Source organism: Periophthalmus magnuspinnatus, chromosome 3 (assembly GCF_009829125.3).
Source record: "Periophthalmus magnuspinnatus isolate fPerMag1 chromosome 3, fPerMag1.2.pri, whole genome shotgun sequence".
In the NCBI taxonomy this organism is placed as follows: Eukaryota; Metazoa; Chordata; class Actinopteri; order Gobiiformes; family Gobiidae; genus Periophthalmus; species Periophthalmus magnuspinnatus.
The window spans coordinates 7,989,347-8,005,590 of NC_047128.1; the positions used below are offsets into that span (position 1 = coordinate 7,989,347).

Genomic DNA, 16,244 nt, shown 5'->3' on the forward strand with positions numbered 1-16,244 from the left:
TGAAAAATGCTTAAATATTCCACAGTAATGGTCTGTACTTTTTTCATTTTACATTTTTGAGACCTTTGTGCAGTGTATTCAGCGGTTTAAAAAGACAAAAACACAATGTAAACATGGGAAATGGATGAGTTTTTTGAGCATGCAAAGAGCACAGACATGACTTCTGTAACATGTTTATGAAAAAGTCTGACTATCAGGGTTTGCACATGCCCCATAGCCTCTGTTGAATTTGTAATGTTCTTTTGATTTTCACAGAACTGCACCAATCTTCCGGTCTGCGCCCCCCACTTGCACCTCATCCATCCCGTCCTCTAAAAAGGGACTGTGGGGGCTGTAGCTTGCGCTCTGCTGCAGAAAGTCTGTGGACATAGGCATCCCGTTGCCCATAGCAACAGTATAATCCTCCTCTTCCTCTTCGTCCTCCTCTAAGTCCAGGATGATGCCTCTATCATCAGGGTCAGAGGAGCGTCTTGTTGCCTCTGATTTGTCTGAGGAGGTTTTGTTTGCCCCACGCCCCCGTTCTGTCTCTGTCTGTCCCGGAGCACTTGCCTGCTCCTTGGCCTTACGGCTACGTTTCCACTTCATCCTTCGGTTCTGGAACCAAATCTTCACCTGAAAACACACTGCATAAGAATGTGCTGCACAATATGAATGCACTAAACATATAAACCTACAAAATAAAATCTGATGTGTTTAGCTAGACCAATCTGGTTCATCAAGGCGGTGCAAGCATGTTTAACCAAAAATAATTATTATTATATTATAATTAGTTTGATTTACCACAATTTAAAAGTGTAGGCCTAATGCTGGCATATTCTGGAAGGTATTCAGTTACTTTTACATTTAGATTAAATTAGCTCTTTTTGTTTCTTAATGGAAAAATTAATGTTGGACAAACATGATCATTACTAAATCATTGTCACTATGAGCCTTTACTTATTATTTTTAGTGAAGAATCACAATAACATATTACAGACATCAAACAGGCAGCGTTTCTTACCTGTGTCTCAGTCAGCATGAGTGAAGTGGCCACCTCAAAGCGCTTGGGTCGAGATAAGTACTTGTTGAGTTTGAACTGGTTCTCCAGCTCCAGTAGCTGCTGACTGGTAAAGGCAGTTCGGGGCCTCCTACACTTGCCCAGGAGACCAGATTGAGGGCTCGCTGTGGAGGACAGCACACAGCATTATTAAATATTATGACCATAGAACAGTGTTTCTCTGTTCAACTGTGAGAAGAAATCTCAGTATATCTAAATTAGCCTTAAATTAATCCAGACACTGTCTGTGTGTCCCTGTGTCAGCTATGAAAATAGTGGATTAAATATAAAACATTTAAGTTTTGTTTTTACATACATTGAATGGTTCATGTTTTGCTGCTGCTTATAGTCCTATGCTCTCTTCTTTAAGGAAAGCCAAGGACAGAGGAAATATAATTCTGTGGAACGGAACAGTGGACATATGCCTGCACTGTGTGGCCATCATTAATTGTAATAGCTTTACTCCAGTTTATTGTTGACGAGGGGACACAGCGCAGAGGCCATAAAAACACAGGCATGCCATTAACTTAATGAAAATTCAATGAATGCTTTTTGGCTTTTATTGATGAACTACAGAGCGTTTTAGGTGTTTGTTTATCGTCTCTTTGTCACACAAAGACAGTTTCAATCGCAGAGCCATTTATAGAGAAATAAATGAGGCCAAATGAAAATCTGAGGCGGAGATGAGTAGCTGTGTGTGGGACAATGTGTGAAGGGGACCACTGTTGATTAGAATAATTTACTTCACAAGTCAAGGCTTGGGAAGTGCTTTCAGAGAGACTGTAAATTACAATAAACAGCAAATTCATTTAGTGGAGACTGTGACTCTGCCTCAACACAAAACAAATCTCAGCCTGTGGTGAAAACTAAAAGCTATACTTACATGAGTTTATACAAAAGCATTCAAAAATATTGGCCAATAATGAAGGTTTTATTTGAAAAATAAATTGAAATAAAATGAAATATAAAAACGTATAAATACATGATAAAAACTACCTCAAGATTTATTAATTAGCATGTTGTTATATTTTCTGCATGTGACGCTGTGGCAAACACATATATTTTACAACAATAATATTTGGCAGGTAAACCACATAACTAATAGCCAATGTTAAATGCATTTCGTGTCAACTGTCAATATTTGACACACAAAAATAATTGTGTTTTACGTTAGGGCTATATTTTCAATGAAGTTCTTGATCTGGTACAGCCTGTTAGGGTCAGTAATGGATCCTATAGGCTGATTCATAATAATCAGAGGATGAAAAGTTAAAACATATAGGTCTATAAAAATGGCCAGATAACATTCAGAAAAATAGCCTTCAAGTGGGTAGACAAAATGCTGTCCCTGGCCAGTGGGCAAATAGTTAAGACGAGAGACATGTCCTTAATATGAAAACGATAATCTGTTGGACTCACAGCCGTAGTCCGGGATTCGGGGCATCATGATTCCGGCGCGGATCCAGTGTTCCAGCGGCAGAGAGCCCGCAAGCGCCGCCGCCTTTAGGTGCTCTGGATAAGTCTGCAGTTGCGAGAAGCCGCTGTAGAAGGCTGGGTGCTGCGTGCTCAAGGCCGACAGCGGGTACATGGGTGCTGGGTATAGGCCCGGGAGAGCAGACATCCCCGCGTGCGGTAAGTTTAGGACGCCCGGTTTGGACAAGAGCCCGGCCTGGAGCTGCGCGGCGCGTGGAGACGGTGTTGACCCAGGACTCACGGTGGGACTTTCACTGCTCAAACCCGGAGATAGCTCTCTGCCTACTCTCGTGCCCTCGTCCGCTAGGAGCGCGTCGATGCAGAAGTTCTTAGATTTTTCCATTGGAGCTTTGCGAGAAAAAAACAAAAAAAAAACAAGCAACCAAACAAAACAAAAACTACTGACCAAATTTCTGCGTCAAAACGCAACAGAAAGTGTTCAAAACTTCATTTAGAGTCTTAGTTCTACTCAAAGGGTTTCTGATCGGTTTGAGCACAGCTTCACTTCACAAGGTAAGCGTTCATTCATCCTCAGCACAGCAGTGTCTAAATCACCGTCATTCCTCTGGACAGAACCTCACGCGACTCTTCCTCTTTTAACTGCAGCATCACGCTTCTGTCCCACACGCACTTCTAAACTCCGAGTCCCTATATCAGTGTCCTTTACCCCCGCTCCTCTCTGTGCTGATTGGCTGCTCTGAAGCTGCTCTGACGGGCCTCTAATCAGCTAATTACCTGCTCGTTTCTCTCCGCACAAAGCGCTCAGAGTGAGGTAATGTTCAACCTCTGTCCCACCTCAAACACCTTCAACTGCATCAAGCTTTGTACATTAGAAGATTAGCCCGATGTTTCAGTAACCATCACACACAGATGCTAATATAAGTCACAAACCAAAAAAATGACACACATTGTCCCAAATAAACAGACCTACAGGATGACATGCACATGATTCCCATTGCGTACTTTAATGTGCCTGAACCCAATTTTTGATAGGCTATTATTTACTATATGTTTCTGAAGCTGCACAAAACCATTAATATTTACGTTGAAGAATAGCACGTAAAGCTTTTAAAAATGCAATAACTTTCTACAAATCTCTACATATCAATATTCACACCTCATCACATTCTAAAATCTGAAAACCACCATTATTATTATTATTATTATTATTATTATTATTATTATTATTATTATTATTATTATTATTATTATTATTATTATTATTATTATTATTATTATATTGACATGTTATATATACTACATCATTATTTCATTAATGGTGTAGGTGAAGAATAATTACTTGTAACCCTGATTCTGTGTCCTGCGCCCAGACCGACCAGAATTCACTGATAGATCAGGTCTTGCTGTGGCCTATGCTGCTGTCAGTGAGACAGATTGTGCTACTCTTGACCTTGAAGTGACTCCAGTGCCTAACAAAACTATAACTGTACTTAGTTACTGTAGAAACACAGTCACATTAATGCCACGGGAACCTATGCCAGAATCCTGCATTCAACACCATCCTCCCTGCTCTGCTCCAGGACAAGCTCGCTCAGCTCAACGTGCCTGGCTCCACCTGCAGGTGGATCACTGACTTCCTAACGGACTGGAGTCAGCGCGTGCGGCTGGGGAAGAATGTCTTGGACACTCGGACTATTAGCACAGGATTTCCACAGGGCTGTATACTTTCTCCCCTGCAATTCTCCCTGTGCACCAAGTGCTGCACCCCCAGCCACGACTCCGTCAAACTGGTTAAGTTTAGAGATGACACCACCCTCATCAGGCTCATCTTGGACCGTGATGAGTCTGCCTACAGGAGGGAGGGGACCGGCTGGTGTCCTGGTGCAGCAGCAACAACCTGGAGCTTAACGCCCAGAAGACAGTGGAGATGATTGTGGACTTCAGGAAAGTCACAGCCCCCGTGCCTCCTCTCACCTTGACGGACTCCCCCATCACCACAGTGGACTCTTCCTGGGCACCTGCATCACTCAGGATCACAAGTGGGAGCCGACCATCAGCTCCCTCATAAAGAAAGCCCAGCACAGGATATTCTTCCCGCGGCAGCTGAGGAAAGCCAAGCTGCTGGTCCAGATGATGGTGCAGTTTTACACGGCCATCATTGAGTCCATCCTCACCTCCTCCATCACTGTGTGGTTCACTGGGGCCACTGCCAGAGACAGACAGTGACTGCAGTGCATTGTGCACTCTGCTGAGAAGGTGATTGGCTGCAGCTTTCCATTCCTACATGACCTGTACGTGTCCAGGACTCGGGGGCGAGCAGGCCATATAGCAGCTGACACTTCTCACTTCTTCCCTCTGGCAGGAGGCTACGGTCCATTGGGACCAGAACCTCTCATCATAAGAACAGTTTCTTCCCCTCTGCCGTTTGTCTCATGAACAATTTATAATATCTGCACAAATCTGGACACTTTATAACACCGGTCACTTTAATAAGCCACATTTGCACTGTTGTTCTGATGCTGCTGTTGTATATTTTTTCTACCTCTAAGTATTTAATTTTATTTTTAAGCATATCTTTTTTAACTTTGTACATTCCCTTATTTGTATTTGTATTTATTCAGTGAAAATGAAAAAAATGAAAACAGTATAACAATATAAGTTGAAATAGGAAATACTAAAAGCTTTGAAGCCAAATACATTAGAAATGTATGCCATATTTGTTATATATTGTTATATTTTATTCTGAAAATTAATATTGAAAATGTACATCTACGCAAGGACAAATTGCAGGAGTATTTACAGAAAATAGTGTATTTTGTTTGGTGCATCTTGATTTTCGAAACCCACACAGTTAATTATGCATGAGTGTGTGTAATATGCAAAAACCCAGGTTGCATTAGTTGAACTGTTGGTCGGTCGGTAGGTCTGTTCACTCCGGTCTATGAGGGAGAGGCCATGTGCCATTGTGGGTGGGCTGCTGTGAAAGGGGGATTTTCATTAGACCAAGTGCCTGTGTCCCCCACCGGGCCCCTGCTCTGTATTACTCTGTATACTGCTTCTGACAAGGGTTAACAGGCCTGATGAAATGAGATCAGACACACACCTGTGCATCGAAGTGGAGGAGCTCTGACCTAAACCTGGCAAAATATTAGGTTGTATAAAGTATTTTGAACAATTTGTGCATTTTTAGATATTTATGTTTTAATGTTTTGTTTAATGCCTACAGCCATTTATAATCAAGTATGACACATTTCACCAAAATTAGCTGTGATGACAAAATTTTCTTATTGCATTTAGTATTCAACCAACATGAGAACATTTACTCTTGACTTTTACACAGCTTAAGACCAGCAACCTTTAGCTATCTTAACACCTCAGCAAACCATCAGGGCCTATATAAGGTTGCAACAGCCTAATTAGAACTATTATTACAACTATTATTGAAAAACATAATTTATCTACATTGTTACACATAACATAGAGAACACAGAATGCATTATTTTATACTAATTATATGTATATAAAAATGTGAAAAGACTATAAAACACAAAACACAAGGAGCTCTTCCAAACAACACATAGCTCCCATGTACATGGCCTGATATCCTCTATTTCTTTGTGGCTCATTTTTTGCAAAGACCACACATTTGTCTTACTGCTTAATTCTGTCATTATTTGTGACAGGTCAACTAAAAATGATTTAGGAGTGTTAAAGATTGAGCACACACTGTTTATTGAGAGGAGTGGCTGTAAATTCAAACCAATTAGCACTGTAGTAGAGAGAGGGATGACTCTTTTGAACTCTTTACCCTTGGAGCAGTAAATATAGTTCTCATATAATGTGTAAGGAATAGTCACAGACTCAACAATAACAGACTACAATGGTATGATTTTTTTGCTATAGTATCTGATGAAAAAGTCACAAAGTCTTCACAGTATTCGGTAATATCTTTCACTTACAAGGCATGTTTTGGTATTTTGACTGTGTGACCGCACTTTATCACACCTCTGTGACATTTTGATCAATTGAAAAGCATTAAAACACAACACAACGCTGTGATTTACTCCTGCTGCACATTTCATCGAGTGACAAATGCCAGCTGTGATGCATTAGATTATTGACTGATTGGATCATTCGGATTTTTGTGGATATTGACACCGAGGTCTTTAACAAAAAGGGTTCATGATTAGCATGAGCAAAAACAAATTGATTTACTTAAAATATTAGACAACACAAAGTGACCTGTCTAAGTGAGTAAAGGAGATGAAATGTGTAGGATGCAATAGTGCTAAAAAGAAAATCATTGGCTGTGACTCCTTATGCTGTATAGATTCAAATGCACTGAGAGATGCAGACATTACATACCGAGATGTCTGTGTAATCCCTCAGTCATCCAGGTATGATCCATTGTAAAACTTAACTAATATTATTACTTACGTCTTAAAAACTGTAATAATTTAAAGGTGCAAACTTTTCTGGTTGGGGCTGTGCCACCTGCTTGTCTCTGGGAAATAATGTTTCCCTCATCACCTCAATAGATAAAATGCTCCAGCTATAGGCAGTCCTGACGAAGACAAGCTCAAAATCTGGAGATGGGTTCCTGAACGATGTACTGCGCCACCCAGAGGGGGAGACTATAGTGTACTTTAAACTTAAAAAATGTTCCACAAGATGGCATTACAATGATGAGTCTGAAATATATTAAATTGTTTCAGTTATAAAAAAAAAAAACACCCTGAAAACTTTTATTCTTACTGTGACCTACTTATATGAAGAGAGATAAGTTTAAATTCTTGTGAACATTCCAGAAATATAAAATCTCCATTGAGATGAGCAGGTGGGGGTCCCCCACCAGAAAAGTTACATAATGAAACAAATGTAGCCTTTCCTCTGGAAAAGCAAAATAGTACACAAAAATTGAGATAATGAATATGATTGTTACCAAAAGTCATGGGAGCAACAGTCTAAGCAGGGTCTTGCAGACTTCCCACACCCCAGACACTTCCTCTATCACTTTCAAAAATCATATACAAGTAATAATAATCTCTTGTAGATCTGACCAAAACTTTAATGGCCAAAAATGGAAACTGATAATTTGTTTTTTACCTGGTGCATTGAGTTTACTTTAGACCGTCACTGAAAAATATTACTCAAAAACTTCACATTCATATCCCCCTTACTTGTCATAGAGTGAGAATCTGTCTATAAAGATGTTACAAACCTCATTGAGACATAGTATTCAAAGAGTTGTTTCACTTTAAATAACAGGACTCTGCAAAGCCCTTGATGGTCCGAATATATTGTAAGTGGTCAGATAATGTGTGCTAGAGCGGCACAATGAGATAGCTGGGTGAAAGTAATGATCCTTGTTGTTTCTGATAAGCTCTCTTTATCTTTCATCCATCCTATCTAACAATGGGGCCCTTGTATGGGACAGTAAAAGTTGTGCCTGTTAAATGGCAGAACCTATTAAAAGACCATAAAATGTCTCTGTTACAGATTGTGTTGAAAGGAGGCTTTTGTTTCCTCAGTGGAAAAAATAAACAGGTGAGACAGGTGAGGGAGAGGAATGAGGTGTGAGGTGGAATTCCCCAAATCAGACTCTGTACCTGCGCCGTTTGGCCTGTTCGATGTGAAGTTTATCAAATTCCACTGAGATATTAAACTGGCAATGATTACTAAGATACAACAGAGCAATTCAAGTCACATCATCATCATTATATTATATGGCAACAGATATTATGTTTTATACAAATTAATGGAACACATATTATATAACAAATATAACCTCTAGAGCAATTATTAGGTTTTTACTTATTTCCCAGATTTTTATGAAAGTTAACCTGATCTATTTGTTTTAGTCATTTTTTATTTGTATTTTAAGTCATGATTTGAACTCATGAAAGTACTAAAAATAACCCCTTGGCCATTTCAGATCTCAGAACATAAGTAATCAGTCTCAAAACATCAGAAAAAGTACTTAAAATTTTCAGTCTAATTTTTAAAAATGTAGTATTGTATAAAGTACTGATACCTGCTCTCAAATGTATACAAGTGAAACAAACATAAAATACATAATCGTTTCATTAATAGAAAGTATTGCATGATAGGGCATCTGGCATAAAACTTTCTTAAGCAGCTGCATGCTTCCTCCAATATTTTAGTCTATATTGCCTATAGACGGGGTACTGGGTTTTTGCCATTAAGGTAATGGGCCATAAATGTACGTCTGTAGTGTCAATGAGTGATTGCACTAGGCAGAAGACTGGGAAGAAGAGTCAAACTGTAATACAATAAGTTTACATTTATTTTGGGCTCAAGGTCAGGCAGAAAACTTGGTTGATTTATTGACTGCTGCTAAAGTAGGAATTAGTGTAATTAGCATAGGCACACGGGGCATGTTTTCATTGTACAGACAGACCATTGTACTACCCATTTATCACATTCATGGTCATTGGTGATGAGGTCCGGTGGGAAACTCCAGCAGGTGGCCTTGGACATGACACTCTAAAAATAGTAAATAAAGATTCTATTTTACTGCACTATCAAAAGGTTGTGTGATCAGTTTTTATCTCTCAAATGTCAAAAGAGGCAGAAAAAATATGCAAAACAATCAGTGATGGCATTTCAGGGTTAGACATTCAGCACATTACCAGATGGGGCCAGCACAGAGCCCAGGACAGTCTATGTCCTTTACCCAGCAAACATATCTAGAATTAGATTGTTTCCTCCAAAAGGGTATTTTGTGGCATGGTGAGTTGAAAGAAATCAGTAACAAAACCAGTGAACAAACAATAAAAAGAAAGATTAGGCATTTTCTGATGATTAGTGTTGTATTGTGATTTTAATGTCTTTCTTCTAATGTCTTTCTGTAAAAGCACTTTGAATTACTTTGTGTACAATTGTGCTATACAAAAAAAAAAAAAAAAAAAGAAAAAAAAAAAGCCTAGTGTTGCCATTTGCCTAACTATAGGCAATTGCTATGAATACAGCAACCCAACCATTTGGACATGATGCAGTTTTAATTCATTTCTTTTTTACATTTCCCCTCTACAAAGACACATGGGTCTGGAACCATATATCCCTGATTTCCAGTGGGTATGATTGACAGTTGGATTAACCGATCAGAGAAACACATGGTCATTTTGTGCCAAAACAGTGACTTATGAGTAAAAAAAGAAAGAAAAAACAAAAAATAAGACTGAGAAGATGACTGAGGATAGGTCTTAAAAACAGCACAGATTTCTGCATAATCAACAGGCAAAGTACTAAACTCTAAAAAATAAGTTATACATTTTGTTCTGAATGATATGAGAATATTTAAGAGGAGATGTCTTCCGACAGTTGTTTCATGCACTTTATGATCTGGTTCCAGACACTGCTACATTCGAACAGCACACAGAGAAGACTGACTGGTCATACGACTTAACACCAGGAAAGTTTTTGAAATCTATCAGAAAATTATGAATGGTACAAATGGTGTTATCAGCAGGTTAAACAAACACAGAGGATAAATGGCCCAGTTGTGCTGAATGCGCACATAGACAGCATACCTGAGCCTGTTATATGACCAGCCCGTTGTCTCAGTGCTATGGTAATGATTGAAAAATATGCCTGTAATTACTGATAAGTTCTTTAATGTTTCTATAAACTCCTGCTGGCTGTCAGTTTAACAGACATTTGATAAAGCGGCTCTTTGTAGGGAAATACAAGGCCCAGCGGTGTGTTTGAAGCTATTGTGCTCCTCCAGCGAAAATGGTTTGATGTTTGAAGAAGGAGTTCAGGAGGGCAAGTGGCTTTATGAGACTTAAATAGGTTTCTGGTTGATTTACACTAAGACTATAGTGGTCATTGATTACCAATAATGATAACATCTGATAAGAAGCTTCATTTTAAAGCACACAAGATTCATCTTAGACTTGACAGGCTTGTTTTCAAATATTGTAAAAACTATTCAGCTCTATTCAAAATGTATGCAGTGTGCAGTATCTATTCAAGATCCTGTACAGTATTTTGCTGTAGGATCTAATAAAGCCTTGTTGCAAATAAATACATAAAAGTGGGTTGTAAATATCGTTGGTAATGGTAATTAGAAATCTGATTTGTGCTATTTTTTTAAATTTAGCTTTATGTATACAGTACAGGGAGAGCCCAATGAGAGTATTCTCCTTTTCATGGGCACCCTATTCAAATACAGAACAATACAAACAAAAAACAAACAGAACATATAAGTACATAGTTCAATTTAAAGCTTTAAAAACAGGTGCAGGTGGGAGTATAAATGTATAAATGTTTGCCACCAGATTATTTAAATGCATTTGTGGCACCAAAGTATGCATTCCATTTTTAGAAAGCTAAACAGCCAAAAGCCCCTTTTCCCATCTCAGTTCGGGTGTGGGTTGCCCCTATACAAGCATAAGATCTTGTATTAAAAGTTCCTTTATCAATGTTCATCAAGCAAGTGAGATATTCAGGCAGTCTATGAAGTTGTCCCTTATAAATACATTTTATACAGTGTTTTGATAAAAACAAGAGTTCTGTCCATGTGCTGGTCTTATGCAACAAGATCAAGGAATCAGAATTACTTCTATTTCTTCCCAAAGGAAAATCTATTGTTGAATGCATTATCAAAACACTATAATAACACGAGTATCAATGCAAGTAAACAATCAGAACATGGTACAAATAATGTGTAGGCTTATTGTACTTTATAACATACACTTCTATGAGACAGAGAATTGTGTGAAAACAGATGTTAATTTCAGTGGAGCATTATCTGCGTGTCAGCAGTGAGTGGCCTTTTCATTTAAATCATATTTGAATCATAAAAATGAGACAGCGCTGAAGGCTTCAGGGGGAGAGGGTGAGGTAAACCCAGGAACAGTGATGATTTTCAGGGATCAAATTAAGTATTTTCTCCCTGTGTGAAAGAGAGGCGGGACACACTCCAATCATGAGTAGGTCAGGATGCCCCTCCTACACTTGCCCTTAAACTCATGAGACAATAACATAACAACAAACCATTACCTGTTACACTGTTTTATTCATTTTTAGAGAATGGATTTCAATTTGCAAAGCAGGGGGAGATGCTGTTTGGATTAGATCTGGACAACAATACCAACAGCAACAAGGTTATGTGCTTAGAAAAATATCAGTAAAAGTATGAATAAAAATGCAGTTTATTCATTTTTGGTTAAAAAAGTTCACTTGATTCAGTTGAAGGTTTGTTATAATGATTTAGAGACAAACTGGTTATAGCATTAAGGAAGTTGCCCTTCATGATAAATTGAGTTGTTGCTATAACGTCCAACAATAGAAGATTGTTTATGTGTGTATCGTGCCCAAATTCTCCCCATAAATAAACGGGGAACATTTCAAATAGATGCAAACAAAAAAGTAAGAAACCAGAAAAAGTTACATGCATATTTAACCCCATTTTCAAGGCTTTGGTCAAAGATAAGCACATGACTGTTGACTTTCTTGCAGTTAATTTACAGTGTGGTTCACAAACTAAACAGTCGATTGTGTGACCTTATCCCACTGCAATCATCCTCTCATCAGCACAACAGGGGTGTGTGTAGGGCAAAGTAAAAAGAAAAGGAATACTTGCCAAGCCATCATGGGTGTTTCCACAGGGTGATGGACCCCTTTACATAAGCTTTACAGCTTCTTGGGGGTTCCATGTTTTTCAAACTGGGAATAGGTGAGCGATATACACTTCCATATGTAGCATATAAACGCAGAATTGTAGATGAGTATGTTTATACTTGTGTGTATGTTGCTACGTGTGCGTATGTATGTGCCTTACTAAACTTTGATCATTGTGAAAAATAAATTGAATTGAATTGAACTGAATTTCATGGCGCATAAACTTTCCACAACTGTGAGCAACATATTAGATTAAAGGGTTTGGGGGGTTTTGACTTCACCTCACTGCTAATTTTACTTATTTAACAAACTTATTTTATAGAGATTTCAGGCTTTAATACTACATGTTACCTCCGTGTCATTTACTAGATTTGTGTCCAATTTACATAAAGCACAAAACAGCATGTGCATATTGGGGGTCAAAACAACATCTCATTTCTGTAATGGGACGCGGTTTATTGCAGCGGGGCGTGAGTGACGGGTGGAAATGACATCACGAACATTTAAATTGTTGTCCTTTTTTGTGTGCGGTAATACATCCCAATGCTGTGTTTTCCACTAAAGAAAAGCCAATTCTCCTGCTTACAAAACCCACTGCTGTGACCCACCGTTTAGCCGTTTCATTTTACCGTACTCATAACTTCACTGTGTCACCGCATTTGCCAATTGGCATAATTGAGCCGGGTCAGATGATAAAGAGTGCTATAACGACCGATGCAGGTGAAATAAAAAACATCTCCCGCTTATTACTTTTGCCCTTTTCCAGCGTCAATCACGGCTCTGTGCCAACAAACAGCGCGACAGACAGGGCCTGGAGTGTTTATTTAGGGGAAAAGGCCCAGAAAGAAAAGAAAAACGGCTCGAGGAGAGAGGAGCAGAGCGGAGATAGATGAGATGTGACAGGCTGCCACTCTCCTCATCAGCATGACACCACTGTCACGGCTCTATTTCAGGAAAATTAAAAGGCCTTACGGTAAACGGGACAGCAGGAGGAGGGGCTGAGCGCAAAGCCAAATGAATAAGCTTGTCGTATGCAGATGGGACGTGTGTCTCTCCTCCCCCGGTTTGTGCTCACGCCGCTCCTTTTGACACGGTAATGGCTCCAAATTGATAAAGACACTTCACTCATTCACTGACAACTGTGCTGGCAGGCGACACAAACACCCCTGTCCCATAACTCAGAGTGGCTCTCCCTGGAGGACACCTGCTATTGGCTGCAGCACTTTTTAATCAGCTAATTTACTCTTCAGTGGCGTGCGTTAATGAGTGTGCCATCTCTGGATTATCTTGTCATCTGCTGCTCTTAATCAGCGCTGATGAACTGCTCATCCAACTATTAGCCTCTGCCTCTGTCCACAAACGAAACAGGGTCAAGGTTCACGTGGAACAAATGACTAAAGCCAGTAACAATTAATATTATACCTAATAGGTTCATAGAGTTTTAGTCAACTTTATAATAATAGGATAAAGCAATAATAATAATAATAATAATAATAATAATAATAATAATAATAATAATAATAATAATAATAACGAAATAAATTATTATTTAAGAATGTATTATGAATGAATCAGGCAGAACACAGTGCATAAATTGTGTGAAAATGTCTTCCTTAATGGACATTTATAAACTTTCGTGCCATGTCACTACTCCCATGGTTAAAGGTCACCACAATGAGCCTGTCGCACATTGAGTTTGGCAGATTTTTATACCAGATGCCCATCCACTCATCCAATTGCCCACTACAATCATATTAACGTAACTAGTTGCAAGGATATCGTGACAGTCCACGCCTCGAGTGAGGATTGAACTGACAACCTTCTGGTCTGAAAGTGTATGATAGTAAGGTATGGCCAAAGAAATGCTGTGGCATTAATAATTTAATAGTCACTAAAAAGTAGGGCTGGATTGATACAGTTTTCTGACAGTTTGATACATATCTCGATATGTGCATGTGTCACAATATCAAAGCGATTTTGTTTTATGTTTTAGGCCTCAGAAGAACAAAAACAAATGTTTCCCCTATTATGCAAATTATCAATAAACAGAACATTTGATAAAATTTAACTATATCGTCTCTGTTCAATTATAAATGACACCATGGAGTGGTGACATGGGCATGTCAAGTCACATATCTACTGTATTGTAATGGATAATTGAACGATATGATATTTGAGTATTGGTGAATCTCTCTTAGATAGTGGTTTCAAGTGTGTTACTGTAAATAAATTTAAGAAAGAAACAGAAGTTTGGGGAAGGGGATGTTTAAATATATTCTAATCAATTTAACCAGTGTGGTTTTAAGAGCAATGTGACCCTTAATAACATGAATAGTATTGAATAGCACTCTATCAGAAATAATATTAGGTTAATAAGATGTTCACTGAGCTACAGTTTGTAGAATTATTTTGGAGTTAGCACTTCAACTGGCCCTTGGTTAAAGTACTTGTAGTACTGTCACAAGAATTACAATATTGACTTATCGTTCAGTATATGACAGATGGAACAATATTTTTGGGCCTAATTATTTATCATGAGTACTATTTCTTTGCAATAGAATTTTGCCATTTTTATATAATAACATAGGATCTGAGCTTTAGAGAGTGCAGTAAATAACTTCTATGTCTAATTATGGGTACATTCTGTTATTTATTTGTTGCAGCTCAGGCCTCTTAATGAGACTATCTATTTTAAAATGGTTTACTAGGATTATCTTGCATGTTATTGTATCAGAGGCATGAAGTAGTTTCAATATTATCGTTCATCGCAGTATATCTCTATACCAATATATCAAGCTTCAAAATGTGTTATTGTGACAGGCCTATGTACTTGCTATTTGATAACATATTACCTATTAGAGAACAGAAGAAATGCTGTTTTTGTCAGTTCTTGTTAACTCCCTTTTCAGCAGAAACAGTGTGAAAAGTGGTTTTAAAAAAGTCGTAACATCCAACCTGCAGTGACTTTATTCTCCAAAAACAAACAAACAAACAAAAAAAACAACAAAAAAAACAAAAACACGTTTGATTCTCTCTCCCCAACCCCCACTTTAAAAGACTTATTGTGGAGCTCCATTTCATCTAAGCACTTGGCAAAAGAATCCAAGGTCTAAAAAAAGAAAGAGTAAATAATAAAGTCTTTGGGCCAACATGTTGCTCTCACCTTTGCAGATGAAATTACCCAAAAAGCTGTTACAAATCAATATAATCAATGCAATCAGCTAACTGACACAACCAATCTCCTGCCAGTAAGTAAAAAAAGCCCTGGTGGAGATCCTTCAATCTCACGCTCCATAATTGCCCCCAAGGGTGACGTTAGGGGGTAGCATTTTGTACACTTAATTAAATTAGCGAGCCGCGTGGACAGGGTGGGTTGCAGATCTCAAAATGGGATAGGTCTGGAGCAGAGCCAGTAATTAAGGCCATACCTTTACTGATTACGCCAATCCCCTTTAATGAAGCCATTATGCATTTTAACCCAAACACTCCCATGAATTAACAAGTGCCACTGGAAAACACAAGTCATAATTCATCAGCAAAACAGAGCAGACGTAATGTTCCCATTTCTCTGAGAGTAATTTAGACTTGACAGACAGCAAAAGTTCAGTCCATTCACATAAACTTTAAAGCTCTGGAGTCCATTGTCAAACTATGGAAACTTTACAAGCCATTTTAACAAGGTCTGATTCAAATCATGTCTGAAAAGTTTTGAGTGCTACACAAACATGAAATGTGTATAATGATTTAGTAAGACCCAGGGGCACAGCAGGAAGGCAGCAGTTCAGCACTGACCTATAATGCTTTGCTAATTAAATAATTCACTAATTGATTCATTGCCAAATCAATAAAGCTTCCAGATGGTTTATGGGTTGAGAGCTACAGTGTGCTGTGTATGTATTTGAGAACATTGATGGGAGGAGGGCCTTGGTTGCCGGGGTCTCCAGGCAAGAAAAGGCAAATGCCACTATGTAGGGCTGCTCAATTATCGAAAAAATAATAATGATTATTTATTGAAATTATGACTTTTTTGCTAAGAGAGGCGGTAAGGATATATGTATGTATGTATGTATGTATGTATGTATGTATGTATGTATGTATGTATGTATGTGTGTGTATGTATGTGTAT

The 16,244-nt window shown here is 38.4% G+C and overlaps 1 protein-coding gene across 1 annotated transcript; it reads right to left on the bottom strand.

Moving 5' to 3' along the window:
* mnx2b (motor neuron and pancreas homeobox 2b) lies at window positions 1–2,920 on the bottom strand. Its single transcript, XM_033988769.2, has 3 exons — window positions 2,456–2,920; window positions 1,001–1,161; window positions 1–612 (listed from the first exon to the last, which is right to left on the bottom strand). The coding sequence occupies exons 1-3, from the start codon at window positions 2,850–2,852 to the stop codon at window positions 250–252; spliced, it is 921 nt and encodes a 306-aa protein (XP_033844660.1). The 5' UTR covers window positions 2,853–2,920; the 3' UTR covers window positions 1–249.
* Between the last annotated feature and the right edge of the window lie 13,324 nt (window positions 2,921–16,244).